At 33.1% G+C, this 17561-nt stretch overlaps 1 protein-coding gene and 1 pseudogene across 1 annotated transcript; one reads left to right on the plus strand and one right to left on the minus strand.

The window, feature by feature from the left end:
• Nucleotides 1–13857: 13857 nt before the first annotated feature.
• LOC107611689 (NADH dehydrogenase [ubiquinone] iron-sulfur protein 4, mitochondrial pseudogene) lies at nucleotides 13858–14352 on the minus strand (annotated as a pseudogene).
• A 1805-nt stretch (nucleotides 14353–16157) lies between these two features.
• On the plus strand, nucleotides 16158–16948 carry LOC107612355 (EG45-like domain containing protein). The gene is made up of 3 exons (XM_016314103.3): nucleotides 16158–16334; nucleotides 16411–16687; nucleotides 16781–16948. The coding sequence occupies exons 1-3, from the start codon at nucleotides 16223–16225 to the stop codon at nucleotides 16785–16787; spliced, it is 396 nt and encodes a 131-aa protein (XP_016169589.1). The 5' UTR covers nucleotides 16158–16222; the 3' UTR covers nucleotides 16788–16948.
• The last annotated feature ends 613 nt before the right edge of the window (nucleotides 16949–17561 follow it).

The raw sequence follows: 17561 nt of genomic DNA on the forward strand, positions 1-17561 counted from the left end.
AACTTATGTTTCAAGACTTAAACTACCTAGATTTTAAAATTACTAATTTACCATCCACAACTTAAATTTCAAATTCTCTACATTTAATTTTAAATTTTAAATTTCAAATTTTGATTTTCAAAACCTAAGCTAAACTAAGGTTCTATTTTTCTAATTAATAAATAACTTTCTTAATATTAAATAAAATATACATGTATCATCCAATTGAAAGAAAATAAAGAGACTTACCTCTTCATTGATAGTTCCGGCTATGTGAGCAACGCCGTTGAGCCAGTACAGTCGCCTTTCATCTTCCATTGTTCCACTGCTCCAAAAATATCATCTCCCTTCTCTCTACTTTCTCTCTCTAAGTCCGTATCAAAACTCCTCAAATGAAATCCGCTACAGCCTCACGCGGTTTTTATAGTGAACCACTCTCTTCATAATCTGCTACAGGATGTAGCGGAATATGCTTTGAGCTCATCTATTCATAAACCGCGATTACATATAATTGGAATTGTTGCATTTTCGTCTACAGTTTCACAATGTTGTATTTGCGTAACAGTTTCTCCAACTTATTTTATTTATGTGAATTGCCCTTAGAGGGGGCAAAAAATATTTACATAATAAAATAAAATTTTAAAGAGAGCTAAATTAAAATTTACATATAATTTACATGTAAAAAATTAAAATTAGGGGGGCATTGCCCCTTGTCACTATGTGGCTCCGCCCCTGATTGATGATGTAGAAGAAACTGTAACAAAAATCCAAATATTTGTATTATATAATGTCTGAAGTTCTTCCATCATTGCTTGGTGCCAGTGAGGAGATTTCAAGGCCTGATTTAAAGTAGTAGGTAGATTCTAAACCAAATCCAAGGAATCAGAAATAGAAGCTGTAAATAATTTGGCCTTGCTTATGCCAGTTTTAGAATGAGTTTGCATATAATGAGTATTGTGAGGAATAGCAGTTTTAGGAGGACTGTCAAACTAAATATCAATTCTTTGATTAGAAGTGTTGTCTTTATGAAGAGTAGTATGAGATGGAGATAACTGACTTGAAGTAAAAGTAGTTATTGATGAAGATTTTTGGGAGGAAGATGGTGGGATACCCCTAAGAGGTTCTTGATCAACTTGATGAGATATTAGAGTCTATGTTGATGACAAATGGGATGGTGGAATTAGAGGAAATAGTAGTAGATGGTAACAGTATGAGTAATTGATGAAAGTACAGGATATACAAGCAATATTAATTGAATATGAGAAAATTGTAGTTTTTGGTGAGATGGAGAGGATGCAAGAAATAAATCATGGTATGAAAATCTTTTTTCATCAAACAAAACATGACGAGTGATGATAATTTTACCACTTTTAAGCAAAGATTTATATCCTTTATGTTAAGGAGCATAACCAAGAAAAACAGATAAGGAGGATTTATAATCAAATTTATTTGATGAATAAGGTTTTAGACATGAAAAACAAGCACACCCAAAAATGTTGAGAAATTTGTAATATGGTTTTTGATGATGCAAGAGTTAATAAGGAAATAACTTGTTAGTGTTTGGAGAGGGTAATCTATTGGTTACATAGGTGGCAGAGAGAAAAGCATCGTCCCAATGAGTTAATGGAAGAGAAGCCTTTTGCAAGCATGGCAAGGCCAGTTTCAGTAATATGTCGATGCTTCTTCTCTACACACCCATCTTGTTGGTGTGTGAAGGGATAAGAAAAAACGATGTGTAATACCGTGTGTAGCAGAAAAAGCCTAGGGGGCCAGCAATTTTGTTAAATTCTGGCCAGCATGTAACCAGCAAAGAAAAGTGAGTCATTGGATGAAATCTCACACCAATCTCACACCATTAAAACCATCATTGATGGCTATTTGATGGCTACAAATCACAAAAGTTGCTGGTCCCCTAGCATTCCTCTGTGTAGCAAGAAACTGTGTAAATTGAGTGGAGAGATATTCTCTTCCATGGTCAATGTGCAAGGCTTTGATTTTTAAACCTGTATGAGTCTCAATATTAGCTTTAAACTGTAAAATTCAATAAAAGCTTGGGATTTAGTTTGTAAAAGAAAAATGCTAGTGTATCGAGTATAAGCATCAATAAATATGATATAGTAATTAAACCCATTATAGGATGTAATGGGGGCAGGACCCAGAGATCAAAATAAATCAAGTCAAGAGGTGGATGAAAATTATAATTATCAAGAGAAAAGGATAACAAATGCATCTTGGCCATACAACAGTAATCACACAAATTTGAAGAATTAGAAGACACATTTATATTGCAAGAATTTAGTATATTAAGAACAGCTTGTCTAGCACAATGGCCAAGTCTACAATGCCATAGATCATATGAATCTGATTTTGCAGCTAATGATTTAGGAATTACAAGATCATTATGAACAGAATTTAAATTGAAACTAAAAGAAGTAGCTTTGGAAAAATTAGAATTTTGAGAAGCAACAGCAACATGATCAAACATATAAACTCCATTTCTAGGTCTGTCTTGGAGAAGAATTTTTTGATTGGCCTGAGATTTGACATAACACACGAGCATGTAACTCAAAATAACAGTTATTGTCTAATGCAAATTTATGGACACTTAGCAAATTATGTGTGATTTCAGGTGAATGTAATAATTTGTCCAAAAGAAAGTGTTTTTGTGTTTCAAGATTAATCAAATATGAGGGACCATAGTAAGAAATTTTGCTATCTATCCCATTACCTAAGATAATCTGATCTAGGCCATGATATTCAGAAAGAGCATACAAATGAGATGATTCAGATGTAATGTGATGGCTTGCCCCTGTGTCAGGAAGCCAAGATGAGTCAGAAAATGTTGATGGTGTAGTAAGGTAGGCTCGAGGATTATGAGCTTGGTGGTGGAAGAGGTTGATTTATGGAGTTTTGAAGTGAGAAAGATGAAGAGTTGGATGGTTGAAAGTTATGATCAAACCTGATGGCCAAATCTGCCAGAAAAACTGACGTTGAGGTCATGAATCATTGAAAGAAGTCCTGCCTCCTCTAGTAAATCTACCAACACGCCCTCTTCTGCCATTAAAATTGGATCTTAATGGTGGTCTTTGAAACTGAGAAGGAAATTGTGGAACAGACTAAGTAAGGTTGGCTTGTATTGAACCAAAATCTGCATTCTTTCATGTGCAAGAAGTGTTTTTGCCTCAATTAGATTGATAGAGTCTGCTTTTGTCATCACTGAAGAAATATAGAAAGCATAATCTTCGAAAAGGCCATCAGTGATGGAACTTATGTGATCTTCTCATGAAAGAACATGTCCAATGGAGGCAAGAGCATCTACGACATTTTTTTATCCTTTTTCGATCTTTTAATCCTTGTATGTTGAGAAACTATGCCAGCAATTCTGGCTACATCTAAATCAAATTCTGGTGGTGTCTTTTCTGAAATTAGATTATCACCTACTTCACTAGCATTGACCATATAAAGTAGTAATTACTTCCAAATTTTGTATGTATTTTTGTTGAGTTTATCAAGAATTGGTGTAGAAAGTGGATTAGAAGAAGAAGAAGAATGATAGCAGTCATGGTTATCTAACCTAAGCTCTTGATATCATGATAAATTTTAAGTAGGAGTAGATGAACAAGGAAAAAATAAGGAACAAATGAATTGGAGATGATCAAAAGAATAGAATGAAACTATGATTGAATATTGTTGTATACGATGGCACTGTGAATTCAAAGAGAAGTGCACATAATGTGTGGACCAAAAAAACCAAGAACTAACCACAATCAACCTATAACAGAAATAACTAACTTGATTTATACATTCTATTCATTTATACTAGTAATGGTGTCAATGGAGGTAGGACTGAGGGATGAAGACTATTGGTAAGAAAAGTGAAACAAGGGTGGAAAGCAATAAATATGTCCAAAGAATACATTTTTTAACGAAAGAATGGTTTTAAAGTTTATTGTAATGTTAGGAACAAATTTAGGATAAAAAATGCTAAGGATGATTTTGATTTTAGACAAAAATCTTGAAAACTAAAATAGTATTTAACGAGTTAATACTCAAATTCATCCCTGAAAGATACTTCGATCTCCATTTTAGTCCACGAAAGATAAAGTTAATCAAAAGAGTCCTCAAAAGATACACGACTGAATCAGGTTCGTCCTTCCGTCAATTCTCTTGATGACTTGGCTAACGTCTGCTGACGTGTGACGTTAACTGCCACGCTGGCAGAGAAGGAAAACGATGCCGTTTTGATTGAATGCCCTGCTAGTCATGATTCAGCGTCGTTTGTGGCCAGAGTGGATTCAAAACGTTGCAGACTCTCACCCCATTCCATAACAACTATCTCTATGTTTGGCTCCAAAATGTTTCGTCTCCCTCAAGCCATGCCCTAACCCTTTCACCTTGCATTCGAACGTCGCCATCCACGTTTGTCATTGTTGGTTGACGATCAAAGCAGAGTAGGTGTTGCTATTGAGAACAGAGGTCGTCGGCTCTGTTAGCAACATTGATTGTGGAAGAAGCAATCGTGACGGTTAGAGGTAAGCATTAAAGTTTTTTCATTTTTTTTGAATCAGTTTATGGCCTGATGACTTAAGGGCGGCGTTTTGTATGTCTTTGTTTGATTTCGGGTAGGGGTTTGAGGAGGCTAAGGGTTTGTGTGACTATTGTAGAAGATTTTGAGTGTGTCAGAATGCATTGCTTTGACTTCCGTTGTGATGATATTTAGTTATGGGTCTTTCATTTTAATGATGGTTATTTTTCCTTGTTGCACATTTGTTTTGGGGTTAGGGCTTGTTATGTTATGATAGAGAATAGCTAGTGGCAATCTGTGTGGGCTAAGGATGTTTTATTTTTTGTTATTGTAGATGGAAGGTCCTTCGATGACTTTTGTGTTTCACCATGGTGGATTGTTTAAAAAGAATGTGGAAGGAGATATGGTATATGAACCTGATAATACAGAGGTGTTGATGGGGGTTGAAGGAGACACGCTTGACGTCTTCTTTGTAAGGGGTTACTATAGGGAGTTGGGTTACATTGAAGCTGGAAACTGTTGGTGGAAAGATCCTGGAGTTTCCCTTTCATCCGGGTTGAGAAGGTTAGTCACAGACGCAGACTTGGTTGCCATGTGCAAGGATTGCAAGAGAAACCACAATCTAATCAATATCTACCTGGAGAATTGTATTTCTTAGCCTTGTATAGTAGACAACATGGAGGACGAAGTAGTGAATGTGGAAGCAGAAAGCTTGAAACAGAGGAAGTCTTTGGAAGCTAAGAAGTGCAGTTCCCAACCTGTGAAGAAATCCACAACAATGGTTCCTGAGTCTAAGAAGCAAACCTCTCACCCCAACAGAACAATCTTACAGCCCAAGTCACAGCCCAGCAAACCAACAATAAAGCCCATATCTGAGCCCAACCAACCGAAGATGAAGCCCAATTCTCAGTCCAATAAACCAGTCCATCAGCCCAAGAAGACAATATCTCAGCCCAAAAAGACAACATCTCAGCCCATGAAGCATGTTCCTCAGGCCAAGAAGACCATTTATCAGGCCAAATCAGTCCCACCTCAATCAACTGCATCATCAGAAGCAGCCAATAACTCACAAGGGAATAAGGATAAACAAAGTAGCAGCGGCTGCAGAGTCACAAGATCTGGAAGACAAGTGAAAAAAGCTCCCCTCCATGAAGATGACACTGACTCTCATGACTCTTATGAGAGTACTGAAGATGAACTGTACAGGCCTCCAAAAATTGTAGGAGACAACCTCTATAGCAGTAATAGTGACAGTGACTCTGGTAACAGAAAAAGAAGTGGAAAAAAGGGACAGAAGGTTTGAAGTCAAAGAGAAGCACAAGCCCCCTAAGAAAAAATTAGGTGATAAAGAAATAGACACTGATGATTCTAAGTTCCAACTATGAGGATTTTGAAGATGAACAAAACTCTGAGTCTGGTATGTTAATTTCCTTAGGGTTACTTGTTTTTGAACTATTTTGCAAATGTTAGGGTAGCTTATGTTTTGAAATTTTTGTTACTAGATTTAGATGACAGTGATGGTACCTCAGATGCTGACTCCTAGCATTCAGAGAACTCTGATAAGGTGTTGGAGTCTGATGAAGAATCACCAGCTGTATACCCTCAGTTCAATGAGAAAACAAAGTTTGGACTATTGAAATTTGAGGTTAGTATGGTATTTAAGTCCAAGTCTGAATTCATGCAAGCAACTAAGGATTATATAATCCAATGGGGTAGAAATATTTTGTTTTCAAAAAATGACAAGGTTAGAGTTGGAGCTGTTTGTAAGTCTAAAGATTGTTCATATGTAGTATACTATGCATGTAATTAACAAGATGGATCTTGGCAAATTAAGACTCTAGTGGATAGTCACACTTGTCCAAGAAGGAGGAAAAACAGAGCTGCAACCCAAACCTAGACCTTTAGTAAACTAGTACCTAAGCTTAGAAAACACCCTACCATGAAGCATCGAGAGGTTTATGACTGGTTTGTCAGAAAGTGCAACGTCTATCTCAATAGCACATGCATTACAAGAGCTTTGAAAGCTGCTAGGAAAATAGTGGAGGGTGATGAGATAGCTCAATATGGGTTGGTGTGGGACTATGCCAATGAGTTGCTGACTAGTAATCCCGGCTCCACAATTCAAGTATCTGTTATCCCCATGCCTGAGAGTCCTCCCCTCTTTGATCATTTCTATGTTTGTCTTGATGCCTGCAAGAGGGGGTTTAAGGCAGGTTGCAGACCCTTAATTGGTCTTGATGGAGCGTTTCTGAAGACACTACATGGGGTCAAATTTTGACAGCGTGTGGACAGGATGCTAACAATCACATATTTGTGATTGCTTATGCCATTGTCAATGTCAAAAACAAAGACAATTGGAAGTGGTTCCTTGAGTTACTGCACAACGACCTGGGAGACTACAGGGAGAACAAATGGTGCTTCATTTCAGACATGCAGAAGGTGAGAATGTTATTGACTTACGACAAGAAACTATTAGGACTCTTTTGATTTAATGAATAACACTGAGGGACGAATTTGATTTAATAAAGTTATCTGAGGGACGAATTTGATTTAACATCTTTTCGTGTCTTTGTTTACTTGTAGGGTTTAATACCGGCTGTTCAGGAAGTGTTTCCTAGGGTACACCATCGATTCTGTGTTTGGCATTTATGGCGCAATTTCTAAAAACAATGGTCAAGTACTGAACTGAAAGATATGGTTTGGGAATGTGCTCGGTCAAGGACAACAATTGAATTCAATCGAAACATGAACAGAGTGAAGCTAATCAATCAAAAAGCCTGGGAATATCTCGACAAATGGCCTAAGGATGCATGGACAAAGGCGCACTTTAGTGAACTGCCAAAGGTGGATAACATCTGCAACAATGCTTACAAGTCTTTCAACGCTAAAATCAAGCATGACAGGGGCAAGCCCATTCTGACATTAGCTGAGGAAGTTAGAAGAATCATCATGAAGAGTATTGTTGACAATCGGAAGAAGCTACAGAACTATCAAGGGATTTTTCCCCTGTTCAGTAGAGTAGATTTGAAGTCATGACAACGTTGTCTAGCCACTGGGCTCCTCAATGGTCCGGCGATAAAAAAGAAGAACTCTATGAAGTTCATGGCTGGCCAACCAATATGGTGGTTAACCTGGGAAAGCACACATGCAGCTGTCGCTTTTGACAACTCACAGGTAACAAATTCAACAGTTACTTATTGTCATCTACTTTCATGCACGATCTTTAAATAATGATTGATTTGTCTTTGTAAGGGATACCATGTATGCATGCAATATCGGCCATACAGGATAAGAATGACAAACGCACTGAAAACTATTGTCATGACTGGTGAAGATGGAAGCGTACATGAAGACCTATTGCTTCAATGTCAATCCAATGAAAGGACAGGATCTATAGGAAAAAACTCCACACCCAGCTCCCGTGCCACCACCATTTAAGGCCAACCTTGGAAGACCAACGAAGAAAAGGAGAAGGGACAAAGAGGAGCAACCTACTGGGTCAAAGACAAAGATGAAGAGGAAGTATAACCCTATCAGATGCATGTATTGTAGTGAGATAAGACACAACAAGAGAAGCTGTGCAAAGAAGAAAGCTATGGAAGCTAAGGAGCATGCCAGGCAGCTGCAGCTGCAACTAGCTGTGGTTGCCCCTGCTGCAGATGGGGCTGACCCTCAAGTAAGCTCTGTCCCAGCTGAACATAATCCAGCTCCAGCAGATATAGCTCCATCACCAACACAGCCTCCAACAGTAATTGACATTAGCCAATCTGAAAGCATACCACCAACCTAAGAAACACAATAGGTAATCTGCCATATGTGATTTCTTTTAAACATATGTGATTTCTTTTATAATCTAAATCTAAATCTAAATCTGCCATTAAATTATGTAGGAACAAGTAACAGCTAGGCCACCCAAGTTAAAGATCATTAAAAGGAAAGCCAGACTTCAGTCCTCTCCTAAACCTACTATAGCCGCACCAGTCGCTATATCTGCTGAGACAATCAAGGGGACTAGTTCAGCAACTGTTAAAAAGCTGGCCAACTTTATGACCTTCGTTCCTACTCCAGGCTTCAAGCCCCCAAGAAAGACTGATAAATGACTTTGATTGGTGTTGAAATGTATTCTGGTTGAATTTGTTTTTGTGTGAGGATACTTTATGTTTTTTTGCACTAGGCAATTGAAGTTCCATTATCAACATTTTAGTTATCTATGTAATTGAAAAGTTGTACTATGCCCTTTTATTTTGGTCTAGCCTACTTTTTAGGTTTGTATCCTCATGTAAAACCTTATGACTTTGCTGTTGTTTTTATCCTGAAGACAATGTGACATCTAGCCTTCTATGGCAACTCAATGTTTAAGAGTACTTTGACTACTGATTATGTTCATTCCTTAGTACATCTTACTGTAACAGTGATTCGAATTGGTTTGGAACATTTGAATTGGATTGTGTTGTCTTAATCTAAAAAAACCAAATGCAACATCTATTCTCATTCAAGGGATTCATCTCATTATACCATGACATATCAACAGAATTTGTTTTACTTGGAACAAGATAACAAACAACAAACGATCACATTAACGACAACTACCACAAACAGGAAAACTATTAACATTTTCAATGCTTTTACTTCAGCTTCCAAGCTGCCCAGTCTCCATGCCACCTTCAACCTCCATTCATCATAGTCACTTTCAACCTGCAGCTCAGCCCCATAATCTTTCTTTGTTCCAACTTCGCCCACCCCTTCATAGTCATCATTGTCAACCCACTTAAAGTAATTGCAGTGACTGCCCTTCTACAAATTCAAAAATCAGAAAACAAAAAATTGAATAAAACCCCAAAACACAAAACAACACGGAAAACCTTTAACTTCTTATACAACACTCACCCGGTACCTTGGACATGCACGGATTGTCTATCTGGGTTCTCTGCTGTCCAAGATTTTCTTATCGCAGCCTTCAATCCACAGTAACATTATTCCTCATGAATTTTCCTCCTGGTTTGCATTGAAGCGCTGGAACCATTACTGCCGTTCAACGGAAACGACACACCACCGCCACGGCCTCCATTTGCTGTCTCCATCGTCGCCCTAAACCAGCCAATTTCAACACTTACCCAGGCATATGGCCCTCTGATCCTTGAACGCGACGTATTTATCATCGAAATTAGGATTAGGTTTCAAACACTGAGGGACTGATTTGAACTGTTTTCCCAAACTTACCTTGTCAGCAACTGCTAATGACACGTTGGACTCTTCCACGTAGGCAGCTAACGTCACACGTCATCAGACGTTAGCCAGCTCATCAACGGAGTTGACGGAAGAACAAACGTAATTAACTTGGATATCTTTCAAGGACTCTTTTGATTAACTTTATCTTTCGAGGACTAAAATGGAGATCGAAATATCTTTCAGGGACGAATTTGAGTATTAACTAAGTTTTTAACCATATAAATTCATATATTATAAAACGACAATCGTAAGAAAGAAATCAATCATTAATTTCTCAAAATTTAATTTTATAGGACAAAATGTACTAAATATAGAAGGTATATTTTTTAAAAAGTTTTAAAAATTAGAATTCAACATAACTTTTGAAAGCACATATATAGAATAAGGATATATTTTCTTCTTTTAAATTTAGCGATTTTACATTAAACAAATATCTCTAACTTTTTTTCTTTTATACAAACGAGCAAAAGTAAAAAAAAAAATGAAAATGAGGACTAAAGATTGAATTTTATTTTAGCTGCATCTTTTATATAATTATTCAAATATTTATTTTTCAGTAATTTTAAAAATCAAATTTTTTACATAATCAAATTCAACCAAATTAAGATATATACGCCTTTTTTTTCGTTTGTTGTCTTTTTTTTTTTCTCCTTCTCATACTCATTTTTTCATTTAATTTTTTCTCTTTCTTTTTTCTTCTTCTCCTCCTCCTCTTCTCATTTAATTTTTTTCTTTTTTTTTCTCTTTCTCTTTCTCCTCTTCTTCTTCCTCCTCTTTTATTATCTTCATCATCATTGACATCTTTTTTTTCTTATATATTTTTTATTCTTATTTATTTTTTTGTTTATTTATTTGTTTATGAATTTTTTAAGATTTTATGAAATAGAAGGATAAAGAAGAAAAACAGAATACAAAAAATAATGATGATGATGAAATAATACTAAATTTTTAATATAAAATACAAAAATAAAATAAAAAGAACATCAAAATTTATTATATAAAGCTAAAAAATATTACTATAGTAAAAACATAATTTAAATTGATCTCTATGCCACATCGTAAGAAAAATAATATATTGGAAGAAAAAAAAGATAAAATATAAAAAATAGAAGTAGAAGAAGAAGATACGTTAGGAGAAATCTTGGTATCTCGGTTAAGATATTTCGGTGCTATTTTTTGTTTTGGATAACTTCTAATTAATTAAGAAATTTTCTATGTCACTGTTAAGAAATTTCAGTGTCAAAATTTAGAAATTTTTCGTATGAAGTTTAAAAGGTTTCGGCACTATTTCTCTAATAAAGTCTACACAATTCAAAACTTCTTTCTTCCTATTTTTTATCATCGTCATTATCTTCTTTTTCTTTTTATTCTTTATTTTTTTCTTTTTATTTTATTTTTTTATAATTTTTTATTATTTTTATTCTTTTAAAATAATAAAAATAAAAAATACTACAATAACACCATAAAAAAGAAAAAGAAAAAGATAAATCCTGTTTTAGGCTAATTTTTTTGGTAATGAATTGGAGAAGTAGATAATACATAATTATGGAGAGTTGGTGTATTTTTTATGAATATGGAGATAATTATTTTTTTTAATTAGAAACTATAAATCGGATACTCAAATTTGGGTAAAGGTAGAAAATTGAGGGTCAAATTTTGGGTAGAGTAGAAAACTGAATGTCGATTTTGGGTAAGTATAAAAATATGAGGATAAGTTTTGAGTAAAAAAATAAAAAAAAAATTTAATTTCTAAATAGGAGAGTCCGATTTGCATGTTTCAAAATTTTTTTAATGTTAAAATACAAATCTAAAAGTTAGATTTGTAATTTTCTTTTTAAAAAAAAAAAAACTACAAAAAAAACACCAGCTGCACTCCATACAAAAAATAAAAAGCGACCGTTTTACTCTCTATAGTTTGGAGATAAAAACAAAATCATCCCTAACATTTTTCAAAATAGTTCCTAACGTTACAATTATTTTTAAAATTATCCTTTTTAACCTTAATCTTTGTTTTGGACCAAATTACCCCTGCTACAAATAAAAGAAAAAAAAACTATATCCATCCCACCACCACTACTGCTCTTCTTCACGCTCCTTCCAATTCAACCAGCATGACTCCTTCCAATTCAACCACCAGGGCCACCAACCCACCACCGCTACTAATAACCCTAATCTCAACCTTACCCCACCAATCTACCACAGCAAGACCGAATCGCCAACAATCCTCTGCAAACTTGAACTAATACAGAAGATGATTGAACATGTCTCAGGCAATAAACTCAACGTGTAACTCAGCCATGAATCGGTCTTCCATGAATTGAAGAAAATCGCATGTACCTGTCCCAGTAAAAAGTTCGTGTGCATCATCTTCGCTAAATCGTGAGTTTTGATCCCACAAATTCTATAGCTTATTATCGATTGGATTTGGATTCTGTTATTTAATTCTACTAATTTGTTGTTTTTCAAGGGATTGGTTTGAGTGATAAAAACGATGGACAAATTACTACAGATCCCAACATGCGAGCTTTTAGATTCGGTGTATAGTTGTCATTGGATTGTTCTTGTTGGTGATGGTAGTGGAGTGTGAGACGTAATTTGGGGGGTGGTACCTGATAGTGAGGGACTGATAGGGAGATGATGATGGTTGTGGATGGATTTGATGGAGATGGATGATGATGGAAGGGAAACGTCGATAATGGTGATGATGGAAGGACGCTGGATGACGATGTTTTTTTTCTTAAAAAAATTATTATTATTATTATTTATTTCTTTTTAACAAAGATGATTTTATAAATAACTGTAACGTTAGAGACGATTTTAAATTAAAAAAAATGTTATGAATGATTTTAATTTTTACTCTAAACTATAAGAATCAAAATAGTATTTATCTTAAAAAAAAACTAATATTTTAAATTCTTCTACCTACCAATTCACTCTAAAACAGAACAAAGTAACAAACTAACATTTTAAACCCGGTTTTTAGTGGGATGGACTACCTAAGTTTATCACCCCAAGTTGTAGTCCATAGAATGTAAACTACCATATGTATTAGCATGCCGGAAATAGGATTCTGCTTTACTCGTAAGAATTAAAATAAAATTTGCTCCCTCATAATTATTTGCCGCCAGTTAGTTATAATCTCACGTTTTCTTTTTTCACGTGCTAAAAATATAAATTCTGCACTTCCTTTAATTTTAATATAGCATGATCAGATCACCATCTCCAATTTTTTACTATAATATATTATAATGGACACATCATCATAACAAATTGCATCTATACGTGTATCTCAAACTCTCTGATTCACTTTGATTTTTCATATGCTATTATTGTATTTTTTTTTTTTACCAAAAATAGAAGACTCGAACCCGCAACTTCTTAATTGAGTATGGGGAGACTATGCCATTTGGGCTATTATTCATTGGCTTAAAAATTTGAAAAGATAAGAGACTCGAACCCGCAACTTACTATTAACGTTTAACATTTATTACATTGATAATAATAACACTATTTTGGTAGAAATATGTGTCTCGAACTAGAATTGCGTTAAAAGGAAAAAAAAAGATGTAATGAAATATATTTTTCTTTATAGCCGCCAATGATCTCCCATAAACTCAATTCTCAATGACTAACGTTTTAATGAATCTGATCAAGTCAATAAAGAAAAAAAATATTCACACTTCACAGAATTAAAGATATATATTAATAAGTTTGGAAAGAAAATAAAGTATTTCATATATATTAATTAATAAAAGTATAAAACAGAAAAAGTACGTAAAGAATACAGAAAGATAATAAATTATAAAGAATAATGAAAGAAAAAAAGAAGATGAAAAAATTTTATTGATTGTTGATTGATTGAAAATTGTAAATAATGAAGGTAAAACTAAGTATATATAGAGTATTAGCGTATGAAAGATAAAAGCAAATAAAGATAAGATAAAGACAAAATTATAATTGAATTTGTTATTCTGTTGGGCTGAATTTATGAGCCGTGAGACGTCTTTATTGTTGTCATGGACTAAGATGTAAAAATAATTTAATATGCCCTTACAAGTTGGAGGATGAAAAATGTCAAAAATACTAAACTTATTGAGATAAAGAGAGAATTAGGAGAAGTTTTATCACTCCAGTTTCAGTTTTTTGTTGAAGTGATCAACCTCTAAATATTTGGTAGGTAAACCTTTCCACTTAAAATTGTCTGCATATGCTTTAACCTTCAACAATGGTGTGTGTGGCTTCTTGACCACATACTCCCAGCCATGTCTCTCAGCAAATTCCTTGGCTGATTCTTCATTATCAAAATACAGAGCAGAATCGCCAACATGGGCGTAGGGGTCTCCAGTTGATGTCCAGCCCATCAACGGATTCTCCCACTTTTGGGTTGACAAAAAGTTAATCTTCCACCTTCCAACCTTTCCAGATCCTTGTTGAGTAGCAGTTCTAGCAGGAGAGTAAATTACAACCCTACGACGAAGGTGATTATCGGGAATACCGGAAACCAATCCGATCTCGCCTGGTCTGGGCTTCTCCACCAACGCGTCGGAGGAGAATGGACGCAACGCGCCTCTCAAAACGGTGCGTAGGCCACGGCCATAGCTCGCCGCACGTTGCACATAAAATTGTGAAAGAATGAAATTTTATTGATTGTTGATTGATTAAAAATTGTAAACTATGACGGTAAAACTAAGTATATATAGAGTATTGGTTTATGAAAGATAAAAACAAATAAAATAAAATAAAGACTAAAATTATAATTGAATTTGTATATTCTGTTGAGCTAAATTTGTGGACCGTGAGACGTCTTTATTGTTATCATGAGCTAAGGTGAAAGAGTGGTTTAATATTAATTTTAATATACTGATAAAATAAAAATTTTATATAATTATCTAATTATATTTTATATTTTAAATAATTATTTATATAATTAATATAATAAAAGTTATATATATATATATATATATATATATATATATATATATATATATATATATATATATATATATTAAGATTATATGTTATTAGTAAAATTTTTTAAATATTTTATTTTAATAATTACATAACAAATATATTAAAAATTTAACTTTTTATATTTTTTATACAAATCTTTTTAATTAATAAATCTTAATATATATTTTAGATACATATTAATTAAAATCATATTTTATTATCGAGTATTTTAGTGTTTTCAAGTTATATCAAACGGTGAGAAGAATTAGTATAATTACAATAAATATTTGCAAAGGTAAAAGATAAAAAATAAAACAGAAGACAGAGAAAAGTTCACACAAATGGTTTACACATTTCAATATATGTATTATTTTAGAGAAATAAGTATAAATTTTTAAAGATTTATTTATCATTTTATTCTAATAAAAATATTGCCGGTGGGGGGAAGGTAACAGAAGATATACCAACAAATAAAATAATAATTTTATTCAAACAAATCATTCTATAACATTTATAAGGCAAATTAAATTGCATGAAGGCCATTAATTATTTACTAGCTAGCCTTGCCCAGTCTTAGGGAAATAAATGACCACACACCATTGAGTCATTGACATGCATTTGTAAACATTAACTACGAATATAACACCACATTAAATTAAAGTAAATATAAACTAGCAATAAATAATCTTAACTATGGCCCGTCCTGTTTTCCTTCTTCAATTGCTCTTTTCTCTCTTTTATTCTTTTTTTCGGTCTTTGTATTTTTTTTCTTTGTTTATTCATCTTCATTCTCTCTATTTCGTATTTGAAATTAGGGTTAAGTTTTGAAAAAAAAATTTAAAATTTTAATTAAAAAATTAAAAATTTGAAGTATAATTTTATCTTATTTTTTAATCACTTAAATTTTAAATTTTAAATTATACACAGTATTTATTATTAGATAATTACTCATGAAATTTTATCTATTAAATTCATCAATTTAACATAAATTAAAACATATTAAATTTTTGTAACATTAATACTTTTTTTCGTTACAAAATATATTAAACTTTTGCGACAAACCAACACTACATTTCGTTACAAAACATATTGAATTTTTATAACAAATTATCTTGTAGTTACAAAAGATTATTATTTTGTAATAATAATAATTAACTTGTTAAAAAATAACAATTTGTAACTATTTTAAATTTAAAAAAAAAAAATTGTTACAAATATTTCGTTTTTTTGTAGCGTTAGGATTAGCACAGAAGCGAATAGTTGATGAGAGGTTAACTATCGGCCACAAAAAATTCTATAAATTAAACCTCACTTTCTATAATTAAATCTTAACGATATATAGTTACGCCACATGAATTACATTCCTAGAAGTAATGATGAATTTTTGTTCTAAAAGCTTGCCACGTGTAGCAACATGTTGGCTATAAATTGATAACACCCAATGGAGTTTTATATATGTAGGCACACTATCAATTTAAACAAATTAAAATCCTTATTAGGGTGATCCTTAACTTCTTATTATTGCCTTACTTGAAAATCATGATGATGAGGTATTTTCACCTTGCACTTTTGTCTACACTATTGTTCATAAAATTAAGCCTAATTCTTGGAGATGTTGGCACTGCTACTTCTTATGGACCTCCATATATACGTAAGAACACACAATTCTCTTCTTCTAGTTATAATAATAATTAAGTTCTAGATAGTCCTAATTTGAATTTGTGCAGCCACTAGTTGTGATGGAAATAGAAGAGAGCAATTTCCAGCGGGGAATATGTTTGTAGCTGTGAATGAAGGATTGTGGGACAATGGTGCTGCATGTGGAAGGCGTTACAAAATAAGGTGTCTGAGTGGAGACAATAGACCCTGCAAAAGTGACATAATTGAAGTTAAGGTTGTTGATTTGTGTCATCGAACTCCGTGTCCCACCATGCTTTTGTCAACTACTGCCTTCTCAGCCATCTCTCGCTTCTCCAATGCCAAAATCAACATTGAATATGCCCAGTCAGTCTATATAAACTTTTCATTTCTTCATGTTTTGATTATTTCATCTGACTAATCTACTTAATTTTGTTGCTTTTTGCTTTTATAATGCAGGATTTGATCGATATATTCAGTTCAGCTGAGACGCAAGCCTAATAATTAAATGTAAATAATGCTGTAACAATAAACGGCATCATTATTGAGGAAATCAAGCGGCTAATTTGTTTCAGAGAGACCTGTGAAATAATGTAACAAAATCAAGTATATATATGGTGCTTGATTGAATATTTAATGTTTTGTTTTGTATACATAGTAATTACTAATTAGTGAGCAAAGCAAATTTTAGTGCAAACGGCAAAGAAATAATGATAATGATAATCTAATTAGTGTTTCAATAGTAGTGCATCAACTTGGGTGCCCATGTCACTATTAACACCCTTGAAAAGCAAACTAAATTAATTTGAAAAATGAAAAAATAAAATAAAAATTGGACATGCATAGGAGACTCAATTAACATAAACTAGATATTAGAGAAGAGAACCAAGTATATATATATATATATATATATATATATATATATATATATATATATATATATATATATATATATATGAGGTTTCACAAGAATGAATCTCTTTCAAGGGCTTAGTGAATTATCACTCTCTTTTTCTATAATTTGAAATATGTATCAATTTATGTCATAAAGATTCGAGCAAAAATAGTTTACCCTATAATTTAATAAGAGACCTATTTAAATAAAGACACTTAAAATATTTTTAAAAAAATATTCTTTAACAATTAAAATTTAACATATGTAATCAATTAAACCATGTTATTTCTATCATAATTAAATTGAACAAATCGATTTAGCTAAAAAATTAATGAATCGAATCTT

This window comes from Arachis ipaensis, chromosome B8, assembly GCF_059453495.1.
Source record: "Arachis ipaensis isolate K30076 ecotype BB chromosome B8, ASM5945349v1, whole genome shotgun sequence".
NCBI classification, from domain to species: Eukaryota; Viridiplantae; Streptophyta; class Magnoliopsida; order Fabales; family Fabaceae; genus Arachis; species Arachis ipaensis.